This window comes from Telmatherina bonti, assembly GCF_933228915.1.
Source record: "Telmatherina bonti genome assembly, chromosome: 4".
Taxonomy (NCBI): domain Eukaryota; kingdom Metazoa; phylum Chordata; class Actinopteri; order Atheriniformes; family Telmatherinidae; genus Telmatherina; species Telmatherina bonti.
The window spans coordinates 7,555,701-7,577,504 of record NC_136622.1 but is presented as its reverse complement, the minus strand read 5'-3'; the positions used below and the strand labels follow the sequence as shown (position 1 = coordinate 7,577,504).

Genomic DNA, 21,804 nt, shown 5'->3' with positions numbered 1-21,804 from the left:
GAACCAGTCTGAACAGACGAAACTCTACTTGTCGTCTTCACTTTGACATTTTCCAGAATGGAAACTGATGGCAGCGGTTAGAAGGCTCTGCAGGGAAGCTGGTGAATAGCCAGACGGTGGTGCATACTACATTTCTGCTGCAGCGCAAAATATCTCTTGTATGAGGAGTTCTGGACACTTTGCAGACAGCAATGACACGAGCCGACATCTGCGAGCGAGAGGGACAGATGCTTCCTCTGCCAGCTCCTGCTTCCAGACCTGCCTCTTGGAAAGCCATGTTGTGAATGGAGTGTGTAAAGATAATGCCGCTGATTTACTGACAAACACTCTGTTCTGACTGCTGCTTTGAATCCCACAATCTGTTTCTGTAAATTATTTGTTCCACTTTGAACTGTTATGGGTCCGAACTCGTACGGGACCACCTGACCGGCCCAGGGGATGTTCACTGTCTCAATCAGACTCCCTAATTGGAGCACTCAAGGACGAGATCCATCTTAATTTTCAAATCAGAACTCGACAAAAGAAAAAGTCCTCTCCCCCCCACTCACCTCTGGTGGGGGGGAGGGTGAAGGACACTCTTGCTTTTAAGGTGTAGGGCTAAGGGCCTTAGGGTGTAGTTTATAGACAGTAGATTTTAGGCTGTAGACTAGACGGTGGAGTCTGTTGTAAGGCAGCTCTGCTCTGTGTCTGTACATGTTTTTCTCTCTTTAAGTCAGTTTCATCCTTCGGCCTTCTGGCTCATTTCCTTGTGTCACCACTCTACAACCCCCGGTGTTTTAGTACAGCGAGCTAGCCTCTGGTGCTGCACCAGCTTTTGCAGCTGTGATTCAGGCAGAAGCTTAGCATTTAGCTTCTGTGCTAGCTGGCGTTGCACCTCCTGCATCCAAGCAGCTGTGACAGCCAGCAACATTTAAGCTCTTTTAGCATTCAGCATAGGTTTATTTTGACCTCTCTTTATTTTCCAGGTTGTTCTTCAGTGAGAGGTTGTCTAGCCATTAGCCTGTTTGCTCTCAGATTAGCTTATCATGGATGCTAATCCAGGCTCAGGCCAAGGCAATGCTGAAAGCCCTAACCGGGCCGTGGAGTACCTTCTTGAACTCAACAATATTATTGAGAGCCAGCAGAAGCTTCTGGAAACGCAGCGGCGTAGAATCGAGGAGCTGGAGGTCCAACTGGACCGGCTCAGCCAGGAAAATAAGGACCTGCGTTTGGATCGTCAACCTGTTGCCCCTCCTCCGCCAGCTCCTCCCCCTGAGCCTCCACTCCCACCTCCTCCCCCGCCGCCTCCTCCAACTCAGACCGCATCAACATCCATGTCCACCAAGAATCACCACCACCACCACAACAGTCAACACCAAGCTCCCCCCCAGCCTCCCTCCTCCATCTCCCTCCACCACAGCCACCATGTCCAGCATCATCAGCAGCACCACCACTCCTACAACAGCACTGCCACTACTGCTGTCCCAGTTCCTGCTCCCAATTCAGCCAACCCAACCTCCATCTCTGTCCCGACCCAAATACCAAATCCAGTCTCCTCCTCGGCCCCGGCTCCACCTCCTCCTCCCCCTCCCATCCCGCCGAGAGACCAGCCGCGGGCCCACAGCCGGCTGACCCGAGTGCCCTCCACCAGCACTGGCACCAGCACCAACTTTGTGGAAAAGGAGAAGGAGAGGCTCGAGCGCCTGCACAGAGCCAACGCTGCCAACAACCACCATGCGCACACCCTCCACCACCACAAATCGTAAGTCCAAATGGCTTTTTATTCCGATTACAACCAAAGGTAGCACGAGAAGATGGCAAACCAGACCTAATGACTTGTAAGATCTGAGCTTTTGGCTCTTTGAAGTTTTAATTGGAAAGAAAGTTACACAGGATGCCATATTGATTATTCACTTATTCAGGAAGCCTTTCGAAAGCTCCTTCATCTTCTCTATGGTGCGTTTAAAGACCTCCACACAGAACACATTTTATGAATTGAATGTCTTTGGAACGATGGTTATATGGCATCCTGTCACGACATTTTCTAACCAAATCAAACTTCCCTGGCAGCTTGTCACCACATTGTCTGGTTTTCTAAAACTCGAGTTCATCTTTGATTCTGATGGCTACTAACTCTACAGCTTCTCTCACAGGTTCTGTGCAAGCATAAAGATGCACCTTCTTGCTAATTTAGACCCAGAAAACATCTTTTTTTGCTTCATCATCGCTGGTTTGAACAAAAAAACAACAAAAAGATGCAAGCAGTGTGTGTTGTTTTCTTGAAAGTATATGACGTAGGAGAGGTGACCTGCCAAAGTTAACCACTGAAGTGTTTATTCCCTTCAGACAAGATGATGCTGCTGTGCCTTCGTCCTGGACTGAGATAGTTTGGTTGTTGAATGTACCGAACTGCTAAGTCTCCAGCCTTTTATCAGCTAATAGGGCTACAGAGTGGAAGGTTGCATTGGGACTTGGTAAATTGCATCAGAGCAGGAGTGTGTGAGACTCCAGAGACAGATGAACTAAATAACTACAGCAGCGCTGATTACTGATGGAGCAGAGAACTAGTGGTGTTATGTAACAGATACATTTTCTAAGCAGCAAACATGGTTGTTCTTGATGAAATCCAAAAGACGCTTGCTGTTTCTGAGCAGTTGTGTACAGTTTGTATCACTATGGTAACCACTTTACAGGTCATTCAATGGTCTCATCTTTTGTTTCATCCTTTTTTTCTCATTGCTTTGAATATATTTTTACTCAGAACTCTTTTGCTGGCTTGACATGGGCTTGTTGCCTGGCAACACTTTCTTAGGGAGCATCCTATCAGGTAGTGTTGAGATCTATGGATACTCGCTGCTACTTGCAGCAGACGTCTTTGTGCACGGTGCTGAGAGGTGCCGTAGGGCTGCAGTTGTCCCGTGTCTCCTCCAGGCAATTCCCTTCAAACTGGTAACACTGAACCCATATTTGTGGTATGCGCTGGTTATGGCAGTCTCTGTTGCTATGCAACAGTGGAAAACACGTTTGAAGGACCAACAGCTGAAATGGTTTTAACCTCGGCCCATGCTCCAAGCACTATGGGTTTGGAAAGCTCACGCCGATGTTTGAAAAATAGAGCATCACTGCAGACACTTGCAGCAAAAGACGCTCCCGATAGAGCTGCAGAAATTAAGACTGAACAAACGCAGCAATGACTCATGGAGACAGGTAAAATAGTACTATCACTTAGTCTTATAAGCTTTCATATGTGCAGCCAAAAAGTAAAGCAGATTGTACAGGGAGGTACACAAAGTGACTCAGACACTCAGATCTGGATTTTAAGGCATCTGGAGGCATCAAAGACCTGACTCATGAAATGTTCAGGTACAGCTGAAATCGTGAGAAAAAGCTGACCTCCAGCTCAGAAATGATGTAACGGGCACAGAACAAAGATAAGCTCTCACAGCAGGGAAGATAAGGCTGATTCGTTATGAAATCACACAACACAAACGGCTGCTTGCTGCCTCTTCAGCCAACTGAGCACAAGCCAAAACATCCCACACTGCACTGGGGCTGATTATGGCATACAGGCATGACAGGATGGTGCAACGCTGCCCACACTGGTTTCGGAGGAATTTCAAACACAGCATGATGCAGCAAAATGCAAAACACCCTTACACACGTTTACCTTGCTGCACAAGAGGCTGAGGTGGGAAGACCACACCTGGACATGGATGCAGTAAAGGTTGTCATGAAGTGGCTGGCTGCAGGGCCCAAATATCAGTTTCGTCCTGTAAACTTGTCAAATGTAAATGTCTGTATGTCTGACCTTGGACGAGCTTGCTTGAACCATGAATTTCCCCTCGGGGATAAATAAAGTATCTTTGATTGATTGATTGAAGTTGCTGAAACATGTCATCTGGAGCCCATCGGGCAGTTCGGGATGATGATGAGGCTCAAGCCTCTCGCATATGAATTTTCTCTACTTTAGTGGAAAGGCACTTTCCATGTTGTCAAGCTTTAACCCAGGGGTGCCCAAGTCCGGTCCTCCAGATCTACCATCCTGCTGTTTCTAGATGCAACCCTTCTCCAACACACCTGAATCAAATAAGTGTCTCATTAACAGGTCTCTGCAGAGCTGAATGACATGCAGAAGAGGAATTCAGCTATTTGACTCAGCTGTGCTGGACAGGGGTTGCATCTAAAGGTTGCAGGATGGTAGATCTCCAGGACCGGACTTGGGCACCCCTGCTTTAAGGCCTCGGCGGTGATGGATAAAAGACACAGACTTGCTAGTTTCTTAGGAAACACAGCCTTCCAAATGTTCAGCAGCATGGAACAGTAATATAATTTGCCATAAACCTTAATGTAGTCGACTTATTTGTAACGTATTAATTACATAGTTAAGATCTTGACACTGAAAAAATGAATAAGAATCTGATTGCTGTTGCTTTCTAAATTTATGAGGAAGGTAGGGCGATTTTAAAAGACTCGTACGTCCCTTTCTTTTTAAATTACCAGCTGAAAGAGTTTCCTGAGGTCTTAAGGAAATGTCCATCATCAAAATTCCGCACGGCTCCTTTTTCAACCATGAATTTACAGCTCTGTTCAGAGCAGCCGGTTTACAGGGGGTGTGAGGTGGGATAGGTGTCTTCTGAGATCAGTGGCAACACCTTGCACTTTCACGCAAAACTTTAAAGTGAACACAAATAAAGTCCAGAATCCGGGATGCGCTTTATAAGCATGTGAGAGCTTCGGTGGCATGAAAGGCCACTTCAGGTAAAAATACTATTTGAAATCACTGAGAATTATTTGATCTTTTTATCAAACACCTCCACCCCCAGCAGGTGTTCCTTGTTAACAGCATGATCATGGAGTCCTCAGTGTTCAGTGGATGCGGAAAGCACATTTCAGCAGTTTGCCGCTCTGTCACGGCTTTGGTCTGTAGAACAGCTCCATATGATTCCTGCTGAGTAGATGATGACGTCATCTTGACATACGAGATTTTCAAGCTTAGTCCATGAATCTGCTCCATGAAACACTCGCTGATAATACTGCAACAATTTGTCGACAAAGTGGACGTTGACAATGAAAATTTATCAACGTGAAATTTCATTGTCGACACGTCGCGTTATAAATGGCTTTGCTAATAAAACGCTGCGCCAGGCAACTTGATGCCATTCATTAACCACACTATAGCTAAGTTTGAATGTTTCAAAATAAATAAGTAGTAAGCCGTTAAGTTTAAATTTAATGTTCAACTGGTTCAGGAGTCGTTCTTTTAACTTACTAAAGGACATTATGTTGTGACTGACTGGGAATCAGGGTGACATTCATATGATGCAAATGAAGAGAGTGGGGTAAAACATACTGGAGCCTGTAAAAGAGTTGCATCAACTGGAAGAACAGATGGTGGGCGGGACAGAAATAATCGTGACTTATTGACTAATCGAAAAACTTATTTACAGATTAGTCGACTATTAAAATAATTGTTAGTTGCAGCCCTACTCACCTAGAAAACGAAAGCCTTCTTCAGTCTTGCTCTGATGGTTTTTCTTGTAAACTCAGCTAATTCCAACAAACATTGTGTTTCGTTAGCAGCCATCTTTGCAGGGAGTTCGACACAAACATCAAAGTTACTTCAGCTGGTGACTTTGATTTGTGGATTGACCACCTGTTGGAGGCTTGGCTCTCAGATGACTGCTCATAGTTGTGGTTAAATGATGATCCACCAGCTTTGCCTGGCAGAGGTGGCCTTGGTTCCTTCTCTGGATGGTTTTCATGTGAACCCCATTGCCATCAAAGCTCACAGACTTGTACACTTTATACCACAGTCTCGAAACAGTGAAATGTTGTGCTGTTTTTCTGTCACTTGGCCACTGGCTGGGTAAAATCACACCACCAGGTAGTGGTAGATAATAGTTACCAAAACAAGTTGCTTTTCCTAAATGTTAATGACAGAGTCTAATATGAGAGCTCACATTAGCACACGCTGAACTGGTAGAAACGGGCATGACCATCAGTTTTAATGTCAAGTACTGGCATGACCTATGATGAAGAAATCATCTTTATGATCGCTGGGCTTCACTGTTACTCTGTTTATTTTTCTTACACTTTTAAAGATCATTGGGGCAAACTCAAAAGTTTGTGAGCTGTGTTTTGAAGCTTCATTCAGTCAGAAAGGTGAATGAACGTTTCATGATGCGAAGGTGTTGTAGAAATAAAGATAAAGAGGTCGGAAAGTTCCACTCTGAACTCTGCACAGTGACTCTGTACTGTTATGCAACTGTACCCTGAAAATCTGATTGTGTCACTGAATCACATTATTTTACTGCAAGGAGTCGCCAGACAAGTGACAGGAATGTGTCTCTTTTCCCTTCACCTTGATTTTCCACATAATAATTGTCATAATTTTTTGATAATAATCTCTTCAAGATGCAAGTGTGTTTGCACTTCGCCCGATGTTATATCCCATTGATTCAAAGGGGGGACGACTGAAGGAAGACAGTAATGGTAATGCCAGAGAGAATGATGTTGTTTCTGCAGTGTGGGAGCGGAGGAATCAGAGGAGTCAGATCTGTAGGATTCAGATGGATTGAGAAAGTGGAAAGAAGAAAAAAGCAATTAAAAGTGAATGCATCATTTTGTCCCTTTTCTTTTAAAGTGTATCTTTCCGTCTTTCTCTTGGGTTTAACCCTAGAAATCTGTCTGCATACTGTTTAGCAGGGATCCTCAATCCACAACTGACTGAGACTCGGAGGACTTCTGCACATCTGATAAATACACGTTGATTTGAATCAGGTGTGTTGCAGCAGGGACACTTGGAAAGCCTGCAGGACACCAGTTCTTGACCACCAGGATTGAGGATCCCTGTGTCATTGAGTAAAAGTTGTGTGGTTATGGGGTTGTTGGGGCTGTTCCTGGCTTTAAGAGGTCTGTTTCTTGCCATTCTACCTTTTTTTGGATTGCATATTTGCTGATTTAACTTTTTGTCCACAAACGAAGGTTGTAGCTCAATTAGGAGCAGGGGTGTCCAGCACTGGTCCACGAGGGCCACAATCCTGTAGGTTTTCCATGTATCCCTGGTTCAAAACACCTGACTCAATTGAATTAATCATTGTACAGAACTTCATTGGCTGTTGGATCCATTTAAAGGGAGCAAGATGTGTTGGAGCAGGGATACATTTAAAACCTGAAGGACAGAGGCGCTCCAGGACCAACTTTGGACACCCTTGGTTAATTGGCAGGAAGAATGCAGGTCACGTTCAGGGAACATCTACGATTTTGATTTTCCTGAAGTTATTTTTGGTAAATGATTCTCAAGCAGTGGAATTGAAAGCATTGGTAATTCAACCAGCATCACAATAGTATTGTTCCACTTGGCATGCAGTGGAAAAGGGCTTTTAAGCATAACTAGTGGATACTGGTGTGGTTTCTGAGGAGGGCTTTTTTAGTTGTTGTTGAGTAGGGTTGGGAATAGGAGAGGGGAAAAGGCGTGGCCTGTAGTTATGTTTAGGTGAATGGTAAACATGCCAACAGATGGTTTGAACCAAAGGCCCCAACCAGGACAAGGACTGTAATTTGACATTTGCCATTCATGTAAAATAGTCAAGTCAAATGAGGTATTTGTTTGAAGTCCTCCTCATATCGCACATAAAGCTAGAATTCACCCAGAAGACACATGCTCTGCCGTCTCAGCTGTTTGTTAGGCGGCAGAACCTCAGAACTCTGCAAACCACAGCTTCAGACTAATTTTATGTATTGGTTGTCCTCATGCATCAAGCCTTGCCAATTTTTTCTTTGCTGGTGATCCAACTATCTGAGAGACTAATGTTTTTCCCATGTTTGCTAGCTTTCAGCATTTTTTACAAGAAACAATAAATATGATTATCCTGACTTCTTTACAGCAGAAGACATGGCTATTGTCATGATTTGGGTTTTTCCCTTTGCTTTGTTTTCAGGGTTCCTGTTTTATTTTGTAGTTTTCCTGTTTAGTTCCCTCGGTTCTTGTTTAGCTTCATTGATTTCCTGTTATTGAGTTCACCTGGTTTCATTTTGTTAATTACTTCACCTGTCTCATTGTGTTCTGTGTATTTATACCCCTCACTTTTTGTCTTGTGTTGCTGGTTCATTTGTTGGTTTTGGCCCTCACTTTGTCTTGGATTAAAGTGATGTCTGATTTCTGCATACCGGCTTCCCGACTCCTGCATTTGGGTCCACATCCCTACAGCCACCGTGACAGCTATGACATGAAAAGCACTGTTATAGGTTATGACTGCATTCATGGCTACAGATGCAGTGCATCAAAAATGGTCATTTTCTTGTACTAAACCCCTGAAACCAGCCAAAACCAGTCTTTCTGAAAGCGCGTTTCACGTGGTGCTTCTGATGCTCAGCCTGGGTAACACCTGAAGAAGGCTACATCTAAAATGGTATTGGGGTTAAAGGTACAGCATCAGGCTGGTTTATGTTTATCTGATAGATTCCAGTTTGTTAATGTAAACGTAAGTGTTTCCAAAGTGACTCATGGCATTCCTCAGGGTTCTGTACTTGGACCAATACTTGTCACATTGTTTCCATTAGGAATCATTCGACAGCAGGAGATAAATTATGATTGCTGTGTATAAAGTGATTGTCAGATATACTTCTACATGAAGCCTGATGAAAGCAACTAGTTTGTGTGATTAGAAAGATGTCTGAAAAACATAAACACCTGGGTGGCTCTGAATTTTCTCCTTTGACCTTCGGAAAGACAGTTTGCTGTCTTTGGACCTGAAAAACTAAAGACCAACCTGTTAAGCCATGAAGTTACCTTGAATTGGATAATGTCTGAAAAATGCCTTGAGATGACTTTGTTGTGAATTGGCACTATACAAATAAAGATAAATTGCAGAGAATTAACCCGAATCTGTAACCATCATGTAAGGAGTCTCATTGTTCATTAGTTAACTTTATTTCTATAGGTCTTGATATCTGAAATAGCACATTACATAAATACCATTAAAAAGCACTTGGACACATGGAGTTCCCTTTTCAACCACAAATTTACAGCTGTTTAGAGTTACCGGTTTCAGAGTGAGCCACTCCACTCCACCTCACCCAAAGGTACAGCATGTAAAAAAAACAAAGGTCAATGACTTTGCTATCTAATCACTTTGCTAAACTAACTAATGGTTTTATTCTCTCAGAATGAACCATTTAAATCTACCTGCTGTGGGTCTACATACAAGGCAGCTGTCATTTTTATTACAGTGTCTCTGAATGGACAAACAACTCTGTGTGAAGCTTTATAACTGCAGCTATATTGGTGCCAGAGCATCATTTGGGATAAGCAGCTTAAAAGGACCACAGAAGAGTGGTATGGACTAGTTACCTGTAGGGCAGTCATGGCTGCACCTGAGGCCTGTGGAGGAAGATATCTTTATGTCTGGAAGAATTTTTATGTCTGGTGACCACCATCTATTCACAATGGCGTTTGGCATTTGAGGTCATTTTATGCCTTTCTTTGCCACTAGATGTAAGTAATCCTAAAACAGTTTACCTGTAATCATTTGAGATCAGAGGTAGAGATTTCTACTGTTTTACACCCAATGAAACTACCGTCTGAAAGAAGGCCGATCCTCGTCTGAGAGCTCACGTTAGAGTACACTAATCTGTGAGAAAACAACTTCACCAGCAGTTTTACTCTCAAATACTTGCATACCTTTAATCTCTAATTTATTTGCTTGTATTAAAGACACTGAGATCACTTTTAAAGTTGTACGTTTTTTGTATTTCTTGCTTAAATCTCCCAAACTGGAGCTTTAATTCTTTAAAGAATCTATTGTTTCCCTTTCGGCTTGTCCCTTATCGAAGGGGTCGCCACAGCAAATCATCGCTCGGGTGAATTGGGACGTTTTACATGGGATGCCCTTCCTGACGCCACCCTCTGCATTTACCTGGGCCTCCTTGGGGCTGTAGCAGCGTAGGAAGCAGGGCTCAAACTGCAACACAAGCGGCTCTTCCACCCGAGCCACTGCCCCCCTCCTCATACAGTCATCTGTGTCTTCTTTAATTTAATTTCATTTTATTTACACTGCGTCAGACTTAAGCACAATGTAGGTTTTATTTTCATTTGCGATCAAACATTCCCAACCCTCCCCCTCCCCGCTGCTCTCTGACCCTCTTCCTGTAAACAGCTGCTGACATCTCATCCTCTGTGTGCTGATGACGATAACAGAGGTGTAGATGAGCTCAGTCAGCAGCGCTGCAGCTTCAGGTGTGTGTGTGTGTGTTTTCACCCCATTGCTCATCAGATCACCGTCCTGGGAGCAGAGTCTTGCCAAGTGGTCGGTGCTCAGCCAGAGTCTGCAGCGTGTTTGGTTGCAAAATCCTGACTTTGTGTCACGGCAGAAAAAAAAAGGTGTCCACAGATTCTGACGGGGAATTCTTGCCTATCCTGCAATGCTGGTGTGTGTGTGTTTGTGTGTGTGTGTGTGCGTGTAAGTTGAAAGCCAGGACAGGTTATTTATCGCAGGCAGATTGAAAGCACCTCATCAGCACTGGCTGCTAATATTCCTGAGCTGAACATGTTTGCAGCAGTGTAAGCAGGGCAGGGTGAAGACCAACACATGGGCTGTTTTTAATGAGGCCACTTCACACAAGACACAAGGTGCTATATACGTACACGCTCAGCAAACTCTCAGATGTGCTGCAGCCTGGGAGTTTCACAGCTCCTGCTCAGCAGATGTGCTCATGTAGCTGAAAGTCACCTGCGTGGACGTGTTACGGACAGTCCTCCCTGGTTCTGGAAGCCGCCAAGTCGTCTACCTCTGACAGCAGGGTCCTGATTGAGATAACGCTGATAATCTCCACTTCAGATGAATCTCACGCCTGCAAGATGCTGCAAGATCAAATGTCTCCGAATCAATAAGCTGAGGCCTATCAAGGCCATAGATCAGCCGTTTATCGATTGCTCATCAGTTGCCTTTAATCCATGACGGCGTCAGCGACATGACTCACTGCATGACGCATGGAAGAAGCTGTCGTTAGGCGCCGTGGTGTTGGGTGGTATCATTCTTTACAAACTGATGTCAGCAGTACGTTGGGATGCAGATCAAACCCTTCAGCTTGAGAAAATGAAGGAACTGTTGTATTTGTGAGCTGACCGGTTATGATTTTAATACGTTTGTCTGATTTCTAGGAATTGTTTGTTTGCTGCTTGTATCAGAAATCCCAGTTTATTGTAATTCCAGAGAAGAACGAGCAAAACAAACCAAACCTGTGTGTTTGGTAAAAGCGTCTCGTTGAGCCTCGTCAGTGAAATTTGTTTCATGCTGCATTAAATAATTTACTCACCGTGACGTTGCAGACCCAACGTCTGCAACGTCACCTTGCTGTTGTAAAGCATGACGACAGAACCCAAACATCTGGATGTCCACCATTCTTCCCCTTTTTGCTCTTCGCTGCTGTTTGTGAATGAAGCCATTAAGCAACTGTTGTGCAGCTAAAGCATCTCTCCAGCTGATTCGCCACCATCCAGGTACGGTTGGCTGTAGACATGCATCATATATCGGTTTACCACTCCTAACTGCCTTGTATCATGCCAGACCCATGGCTGGCAACCGAGCTTTGGCTGTCCTGCAGCATTAAATCACAGTGTCAGTCGAATCGTTGGCTGATTTAAAGAACTCTGGGTCGTCTGGACTTTCTGGGTCTTTTGGTTTTAATTCAGCATCTTGTATTAAATGACCCTCTGAGACATTTCAGATCATCTTTTTATAGCTGTGAAGAAATTCTAATTGCATGACATTTCTAAAATCACCTGCAGTCCAGTTTAAGCTCAGCCGGTCACATAAATTGTAAATCCCCTGACAACACTTGTCCCCTCTGGCTCGCCGTACTCACCCTGTAACTCACTCAGTCTGGGGAGAAAGCGGAGTTAGATGCTATCATTCTCGTTGATTGATGGTGTAATCATTCAACATCTGACCTGCTTATTAACGCACACACACACACACACACACACACACACACACACACACACATAATGTATCGGTGAATCACACACAGTGTCATGTGACCCCCCCACAGTTGGTCTGTCTATAATATGGTAACAAAACGTGCAGCCGGCTGGTGGTGAAGGTGGGTTGTAGGGGACAGTGCTTGTGGAAGGAGGAGTAAATGCTGCGTTGTCATGGCAACAGCCTCTTATGAAGGAGGAGGAGAAGGACAGAAAAGTGCTTGTGAGGTGATGATGGCAGACACCTTCGTCACGCGACATGCAGGATTTCGCCTGCGAGCACATCGGCGGGCTTGTAGGGTCCAAATAAAGTCCATAAACATCTGCAGGAAACAGGAAGAGGATGATGTCAGCATTCATTCACAGGAGGGATGTGCAGGTGCACTGCAGATACATCCATCTGAGATCAGAGGTACATTTCAGGTTTATAACCTCAAATTAACAGCAATACATGACATATTACTCATGCACAATGTCCATCCTGGTGCAGCAGCATGAAGAAGCTCCTCCTGCAGCTTCAGGCTGAAGTCATGTGTTGCTGACATGTTCAGTCTCTCTCAGTGTTGTGGAGGAACTTTGAGCTGCTCTTCTGTCCAGTGATGCTCGTTGAGGTCTGCAGCGTTGCTTCCTGCGACTCTGACCACAAGCACTTCAGCCAGGTTCAGGTCAGGAGGTTTTACTTCACAATGTTTAAACCCTGATCCCCTTCTCTGAGCAAACAGACTGGCTGAACTGTCACACACCTTCATGCTCTAAGTGTTGTCACTGTTGCAGGATCCGGACAAAAACCGACTCTTCCTCCTCTTGTTGCGTGAAATCCAAACTCCTCCACATGTATGAATCCATACGCATGCTAATAGTTTTCTCCTACAAGTTAACATGGAAAAAATCATTCTGATTGGAGGTTTACATGGAAACGCATCCTTACTTATTTCCACTTTGGTGGGTTGGGACGGGTTCTGATTGGACGGGGGTGCGTGTGACGTATTGATGTTTAGAGAAAATAAACAAAGTTCCCTTCCTGGTTCCTGCTTTTTGGTCATAACATGGAAAACTACATAATAAGTTCCAGTTTCACCGTTATTTTGATGAGAATTTTGAAGCAGCAGCTCCACACGAGCATACTTCCCTTTTTTTAAGCAGCTGAGAAGGAATATGTGCTTCCTCAGGACGGGACAAGGTACCAAGCATTCACAGAACGGTCTAGCTTAGAGCAGAGTTAAGGTTTACATGACAGAGGAGTTGCTAACTTCTGCGTTGGGAATTAGGTCTTTAAATGCTCACTTTTCACCAGTTTAAAGCAGATTTGTTATTCGGATTTAAAAGTCCCAATTAAACGTGGCCATTGTCTGACTCTGGAATACATCGGGATCCAGATCCAGTACCTGCAGAACCAGGCCAGGTCACCATCCCTCCACCCAGCTGACAGTTCCTATGAGCTGTTTGTGCTGATATGAGAGAAGTCTTCCTCCTCCAAGCCTTCCAAACACACTTGTTCAGTCTTTTTCCAAGATAAACTTTAACATTTAACATGCTAACTGAGACCTGGACAGCCTGAGATGTAGCTCTTGGAGTTTTTGCAGTTTTTCTACATTTTCTTGTTCTGATATTATGTTTACCAAACTGGTACCTTCACTCCTGGGAAGACTGATAGCCTTCCTGAATGCTTTCACCTTGTAAAGAACCTTTCTTCGAGTGGAATTATCGGCTCCAATCTCAGATCGATGTGATATTGTTCATTTGAGGTTGTAATGATTTCATTTTGAGGCTAAAGCAGAATACACCCCTAGATTTGCATTCGTTTACTAATCACCGCATTCTGCTGTCATCCAGCTCAGTCTGCGTTCACCTGAATGTAAAATGTTCTGATGTGTGCTTTTGTAAGAGTTTAGCTCCATAAACACACATTAATCAGTGTGTGAAGTTGTGCTGTAGTGGCAGATTTTTGGCAGCTCGTGTTACAGGACACAGATAGCACACAGAATATTCTGGCTGCCAGCCGACGTAAAGATGTGAGATGTGTGTCCAGCTGTGTGCCGAGCGGCAGATTTAAAGGCAGCGATGCAGACGTTACAGCCGAGTCTGTTGTGCCTGTCAAAGTTTCGACTGGTTAGTCAGCATCAGACTTTCTGTGGATAGACGAGTTAACGGAGAAAAGTTAGACTCAACGGATGTGACGTCATCGTGAGATAAGTGTTGCGAAAAGGAGACGTGAACTGCACTTTGTGAAGACCAACTGAGGTCTTTCTGTTTCATACTTCTCATATTTTCTCACACTTGGTTCACTTTAAATGTTCTTTATCTTTAGAATGAATTCCTTCATCAGACACTTTGTTCTGAATGACAAGTTTAATCTACAGTCACCAAATAACACCATGCCATGTGATGGTCTGGAGACCTGACCGAGGTGTACCTGCCTCTCGCCCAGTGATTTCTGGGATAGACTCGGGCTTCCCCCGCTACCCTAAATTGGACGAAGCAGTTAAAAACTAGATGAATGAATGAAATAAAATCATACCATGTGTTGTCACATATTTATATCCAGAAATATGATCCCCTGTCGAATAAAACTTCACAGGAAATTTGGATTTGGATGATTATTTCTATCCTTTAATAAAACCAGTTTGCGTTGTATGATACACCATTGACCAATCAGGCTTTCCAACAATATATAATAAAACACTAACTTTATTATTAAAGGGGAGAGATAATCTACCAAACACAAATTTCTTTTTTATGCTATGTATTAAACTTTACAAAATCAAACTGCTGTGAAGCACGGTGGTGGATCTATTATGGTTTGGTGAGTAGCTGCTTGCAAGTCAGTAGTTCTTTCACACCGGCTATTCAAGATTTCTCCAAGTCTGAGAGATATAATCCCTCCAGCGTGTCCTGGGTCTTCCCCGGGGTCTCCTATCCAGAGGACGTGCCCAGAAAACCTCCCCGGGAGATAACCAGGACGCATCCTGACCAGATGTAACCTGATGGTCTGGCTCTTCGGAGCAGCCGTTCTACTTTGGGATCCAGCTGGATGGTGAAGCTTCTCACCCCATCGCTCAGTCACCCTGAGGAGGAAACTCAAGTCAGCTGCTTGTACACGTGATCTCGTTCTTTCACTCCCGTCCCACACCAGGTGGTCATAGGTGAGGGTAGAAACATAGATTGAGCTTCATCTTTCAGCTCAGCTCCTTCTTCACTCCGACAGACCAATGCAGAGTCCACATCCCTGCAGGCGCTGCGCCGATGTACCAGTCCATCTCCACCTCGCTCCTTCCCTCACTCATTTAGATCCTTAGATACCTGAACTCCTTCACTGTGGGCAGGATGTCGTTCCCAATCCGGACAGGACGCTTAACCAAAGACAGGGATTGCCAAGTCTGGACCTGTCGGGCCAGTGTCCACCAGGTCTGTATATACTACATACCTGCACAAACACACCTGAGTCAGATGAAATGAATCCAACAGCCTGGGAAGTTCTGCACAGTGACTCATTCATTTCAGGTGTGTCGGAACATGGAGGCATAGAAAACCTGCAGGACACAAGCCGAAGAGGTTCGGATTTAGAGATCCATGATCAAGGATTTGGAGTGGCTGATCCTCGCTCCGCCGCTTCACACTGTGTTGTGAACCATCCAGTGATTGTTGGAGATCACGACCTGGTCTTTTAAATATTCTGTCTGCATGTCTGTCAGCAGAAAGTATTTATCTGATCCCTCAGTTGGTGGAATAACAGGATACTGGTTACCTAAGAAACCATTTGCTGCAGTTCTGATCAGTGTTTTATGTAAAAATGAATTGTTGGTTCTTCACAATGATGTCATAGAAAACACCCTCATGTCCCATCCGCCCCTGCCAGTCGAAACCAGGTCCATTGTTTTGATCGTCCCTGCTGAAGGGACGTTGCGACGGTAAAAAACGCCTTTAAGAAACAAACATGAAGTCTTTCTAAAAACTGCTGTTCACTTATTATAAAGTGAGAAATCCATGTGTGAAGCTGCAGACCAGAAACTGGACCAGAACGTTCTGCAGCTGACAAACAGGTCTGTGTGTGATTCTCACTTTGCACTCCCACATCGCTCCCAGTCTGTCGGTCGGCCCTCACATCGCAGCACGCCTGGTCCCGCTCTCAGCAAGCATCCTGGGAAACGTGGCGCAGGGGAAGAGGAGGCCAGCTGAGAGAGGGGGAGGTCCCTGGAGAACAACCTCTCACTTATTACTCGAGCATGCTGGATAACCCAACAAAACTGAACAACAATGTGGAGACTCCCTGCAGTTTCTTTCCCAGCATGCATAGCGACGGTCCTCTTGGGTTTTGCAGCTGATGAATTACTTCCGATGTCATCAGACCGAGACGTGCAGCAACAGATTTTCCCAGCAGTGACAGAAGCTGCTGCGCTGCTGGCCTGAACGTGCACTCAGGAGCTCATCTGCACACGCCGCATGGCCTCGTTTCTCTCCCAGCTTCCTTTGTCTGCCGCAGCCGCTGCTTCACCGTGCTGCCGCACAGCCGGCTTTACAAGCTTTAAAGAGCTTGAAAGATGGTTCAAGTAATCTAGAAAAAGTAACTTGGATTTTTTTGTGCATATACATGATAAAACAAAAATGAAGGCAAAGTGCCGAGGCATCGTGAGTTATACCGACATGGAGACGAAAAACCAAAAAGGAGGTTGATTGATTTCATTTAATGGACTAAATGGAAACACACACACGCACGCACACACAGACAATCTTTAAGATGAGAAAATATGATTATTTTAGTGCTTTCAAAAATAAAAACGACAAGATATTATTATGAATAATATAACCTCTAAATATCATCCATCAATACCAAACACAGCTTGTGTTTGACATTTGTTTAAATTTATTTTGGTTATCTTTCAGTCTGTCCTAAAGTAGTGTGATGATAAAGTGGGCCTGTTCTGTGCCCCAACCTGCTCTTTCTGGTTTTTCTTTTTCTTTTTTTAAGTGTGTGTGTGTGTGTATGTGTTGGAGTGTGTGTGTGTGTGTGTGTGTGTGTGTGCTTTGCTAGTTTGATGCAGGCAGCTTGTGGAAGTGGTCCCCGATGCGCCACCCATCTCCTGCAGTCCATCCTCAGGCTGTCTGACTGCAGCCCGTTGGACTGTCGGAGGTTTCAGTAATAATACTGATAATCCATGCAGCCATTTTCTACACGGCTTAATCCAATTCAGGGTCATGGGAAATCCCGAAAACTGGCAGGTGAGAGGCTGGACAGATCTCCAGTCCACTACTGACCAACACAGAGAGGCAAACAACCATTCACACTCACTCCTAGGCAGAGTGACCAGTTAACCTATCATGTAGGTCACACGCATACACAGCCTGAAACTCGACACAGAAAAGCCACAGTTTGAACTTCGTTCCAGCGAAAGGCTCAAACCAGTGGTGTTCTTCCAATGAGACAGCCAGGCCCTTATCATGCTAATGCTACTACTACTACTACTATTAATACTACGACTAATAATAACTTTCCAGTATTTTCATACTACTACTATGATAATAAGAAAAATAAAAAATCATCATAATGTTTTTCACCCCTTCTCAGGTGTTTTATTAAGAGCTGCATCTGACTTCTGTACCAGCACATGTTCCCTTACTGATGTTTTTGTAAGTCTTATGTCTGCTGTGCTCAACAAGTGTGCATGATGCAAAAAAATTAAAAATGCATTGTTATGTCCGTGTAGGCAACTACAAGTTAATTTACATTTATAAAGTGCACGCCCTCTAGTGGTTGTGAGACCAACTGCACGTATTTTGTAAAAACATGGTCCATGTTGCCTTTTAAAGAGAATCACGATCACCTGCAAATGTAGATCTCAGTTTCTGTCAAGTAAACCGAATGCAGGAAGTGGAGGACGATGCAAAAGGTTTTATGGGTAAAGGCAACCAAAACATACACGTGTGTGGGATGAAAGCCAGCAGGATTGGGTCACAGTCAGATGTGGAAGGAAGTGGTAAAAGTTAGATAGAAATCTGACCAACACAAGATGCAGCTTGGATCTGATGCAGCTCCTTGTTCAGCTCTTCTCAGGTGAAAACAGTTATCCTGCTTTAATAATTAGTTGAGCCAGTTCTTGTCTTTGTCTTCAGTACTTTTTCATACAATGCTGCTTCTGGTGAGGACGGGACAATATTTAAATGGTCTGTTTTGTTTGACTAGTCCTGTATCCACTAAAGGTTTGGGTTCGGCTCAGGATGGGATGGTTGGTTATACTTTGATCTCTGTTGTGTTTAAACAACTGACTGTATCATTACCTGGTAGGCAGAGTATCAGCCAGGTAGTGATAGATGCATCATCTATATTACAACACCATCTTGGAATTGGGATGAAGCAGAATGTGACGCAGAAACGAGGGAGAGAAAGGTGGCCATCCATCAGTTTAGTCTCTTCTTGGCAAAACACCGCTGTTATATTTAAACACGGGGCTCTTCCCTCTTTGTCCCTATTTCCAAGTCGTCTTAGAAATTATGAGATTTTTAACTAATCAAAAATTATTGTGTGTCAAACTACATCTTGTAGACTCAGATTCGTGAAATTGGGAGCCCAACGGAAAGGCCCCAAAAAAGTAAGATGAGTTGGAAATGTTGATATGTTGCCTCTATATTATGCCTCTTGATATTCCAAAAGTCACATACGTTCCTGCCCAGTACTGGCCCATTGGTAGAAACAAAGCTAAAGCAAACTTAGACCAGAAAATGCTGCAAGTACCAAATAAACCCCATCCTAGATAATCCCAGATAATCCCAAATCATCCTAGATCATCCCACATCCTCCCAAATCATCCTAGATCCTCCCATAACAGTAAATTTGTAACACACTTTACATTTTAAGCAAAATTTTAAAGTGCTACAGGTTAAAAGAAGTTTAAAAACACACAAGTTCATAAATACCGTATTTTCACGACCATAAGGCGCACCGTACTAAGAGACGCAGTCTCAGTTATGTGCACCCTTTCTGTATTTAACACATACATAAGGCGCACCTGACCATAGGGCACAGGTTTTATATACCGGTACAATCCACGCCCACACTTCCCCCTTTAACATTCTCAATGCACACAAGCATACAAGTATGCCTTTTTAAAAAATACAGCGGGAGCAAAAACCGAGTTTGGTTGTGCTTTATTTAAGTATTGATTACAAAGTACTAACATTTTTTAATCATCAATCAATCATCGGCGTGGGCATGGTAAAACACACGGATAAAACAAGCACACAAGTGTGCGTATTTAAAAATAGACCGGGACCAAAACTGAGTTTAGTACTCACATTTTTTTACCGGTAGTCGTCATCAGTCAAACCCATCAAAGTCCTCATCCTCTGTTTCTGAATTGAACAGCTGCGCTAAATCTCCAGCAAACATGCGAGCTTCACTTTCTTCACTGTCAGAGTCACTTTCCGTGCCGTGCGGCTCCTCGGAAATGATGCCGGCTTTTGCAAAAGCGCGGACAACAGTGCCAGCAGACACGTTGTTTCCCAAGCGTCTTTCCTCCAACTCGGGCCACCTTGCCTTATGTCCACGGAAACTCAGCTGTGTCTTCTTTACCTGTCGGAGCTTGTTTTCCATCTTCCTCCACTTGCGAACCATCGATTGATTAATCTTAAATTCTCTCTCGGCTGCTCGATTTCCACGTTGCTTGGCGTAGTTGATGGCCTTCAGTTTAAACTGTGCTTCATAAGCGTGTCTTTTTGCCATTTTCAGGGTTGTTAGAAAAAGGTGTTCTGAATAACGCACATACCTGTTCTTTTATATGCGATCAACGCCCACACTTCACCCTAACGTTCTCATGGTGTTCTCTACTACGTCCGATTACAACAACAACACGCACACAAGGGGCGCACTGCACATTTTGAAGAAAATCTAAGACTTTTATGTGCGCCTTATGGTCGTGAAAATACGGTAAATAAAAATACACATTATGGAAAAGCATTCCTAAATAAAAAAGCTTTCAAGAGAGAGGCACTCAAGTGCTCAGGCAGAGATTTCCACATGTGTGGAGCAGCAGCCAGAAGCGACCTGTTCCCCATTGTGCTCAGTCTGAAAGGTTTGGGTCAAACCTGAACTCAAAGTTTGTCATGGATGTGGAGAGAGGGATACAATGGCTGGAGAATTAAATAGCTGTGACCGGAGAAGATTGGATCTGATGTGGGGTGCCAAAAAGGATGGCTTCTGTTTTTGTGTTTATCTGTAGAAGGTTTTCTGTCGTCCAGGTCTTGCCTTCCTCCTCCAGGCAGGAGAATAAAGTGGACAGCTGTTGGTGAGGTGGGATCAGTCCGTAGGTAGAGTTCAGTATCATCGTTATAGCAGTGGAAAGTGATTCCATGCTTGCTGATGACTTGACCCAGGGGTAGCATATAGATGGTGAACAAAGTAAGGGGCAAGAACAGACACCTGAGGGACCCCACAGGTGACAGCATGTGGCAGTGACGTGGCATCCCACAGGGCCATGTATTCAGCTCTACCTGCAAGAAAAGACTGGAACTACTCCAGGACAGTTCCAGACAGGCCAACGATATATTGCAGTACATGATGGAGTACATGATGGTCTACCGTATCATCGGGCTTTTGAGATAAAATGCGAGTTGAAGATTGGCCTGTAATTTGACACGGTGTTAGGGTCTAGACTAGGTTTTTTAGATGGGGGCCTAATTCGAGTTATTTTTAGGCGTGATGGAGCCAAACCAGATTTGAGGGAATAATCATCATCACAGTTTTAAAAGGATTTATGGCAGAAAGATGTTCTAACAAAGCTGTAGGAGAGGGTCCAGTAGACTGGTGGAAGACCCCATCCTGCAGATCTATCCACTACACCGTGACTTCTGCAAACTCCACAAGCCTGTTGACTGACTCAGCTGACTTAGCAGGCGGTTTAGAGTTAAAGTGAACCAGAGAGCTACTGATAGTGCTATGGATAATACCACACCCATTAGGTGGGAATCCACCTTAAAGGCGTATTCAAACTAACTCTGTATAGTCTACTTCCTCTGATAATACAGTTAGCTTTGAGTTGGGTGGATGTTCATTTGGTGTGGACCAAAGTAATGTACCCCAGTCCTCTTGAAAACTGGATCCTGTTTCAAGCAAGTGAACTCCGGTTCACCTACAGTGTGATGGAAAACGTACCATCAGGTAAACCAAAGAGAGGAAGCGGTGTCGTGCACGGGTCTCTTACCGCCTGTCCTGCTGCTGCTCATGCTGAATGGATTCAGGTAAAAACTGGCCTGTCAATCAGCTGGCTTTTCTTTGTCTTACTTGTTGGTCGGTGGTCGTTTATGGGGAATATTTCTCCCTAGTGAGCAGTTGCTGTAACTGCATGATGTTTCTGCAGTTTTGTCAGCTGTAATAAAGTGCGGTGTGAAAGCAAAGCAAACCAAATGAAAGTGCTAAATTTATCGTAGCTGAGTCTCTGGACTATCCCAGTGTGAATGTGTCCTCATAATGGACTCCAAGGGGACCACAGTCATGGAGCTGTCACACTCAGCGTTCACCTGAGCTGTTGTGTGTTGCATGTAGCTGCCCTTTGTTATAAAGTCAGTAACATTTTTTATTACATTTCTGCAAATCCTGGTTAGAACGATGGAAAGCAACAACAACCAAATGGATGTAAGAAGATGCTCTTAATCCCTTTCATGCTTTTTTTTCTTTAGAAATATTTTGAGCAAACTTTTTTAATGCTTGTTTTTTTTTTATTGTGGTGTGTTATCCTGCATTGCTCAGCACTGAATGTGTCTCACACACACATTGTTACCTGAGTGGAAACTAGGGCTGTGACAATATGCTTTTGTCCCAATTTGATTTGATTCCGATTTTTTTTGGGTGCCGATTC

At 44.1% G+C, this 21,804-nt stretch overlaps 1 protein-coding gene across 1 annotated transcript in view; it reads left to right on the top strand.

Annotated features, from left to right (window-relative positions):
• Positions 1 to 1,025: 1,025 nt before the first annotated feature.
• LOC306755181 (IQ motif and SEC7 domain-containing protein 2-like) overlaps positions 1,026 to 21,804 on the top strand; it is a gene marked incomplete at both ends in the record, with an annotated part of 225,436 nt that continues 204,657 nt past the window's right edge. The window contains one exon of the mRNA XM_079239472.1: positions 1,026 to 1,741. Coding sequence (XP_079095598.1) covers positions 1,026 to 1,741 — 716 coding nt within the window. The remainder of the gene's footprint in view (positions 1,742 to 21,804) is intronic.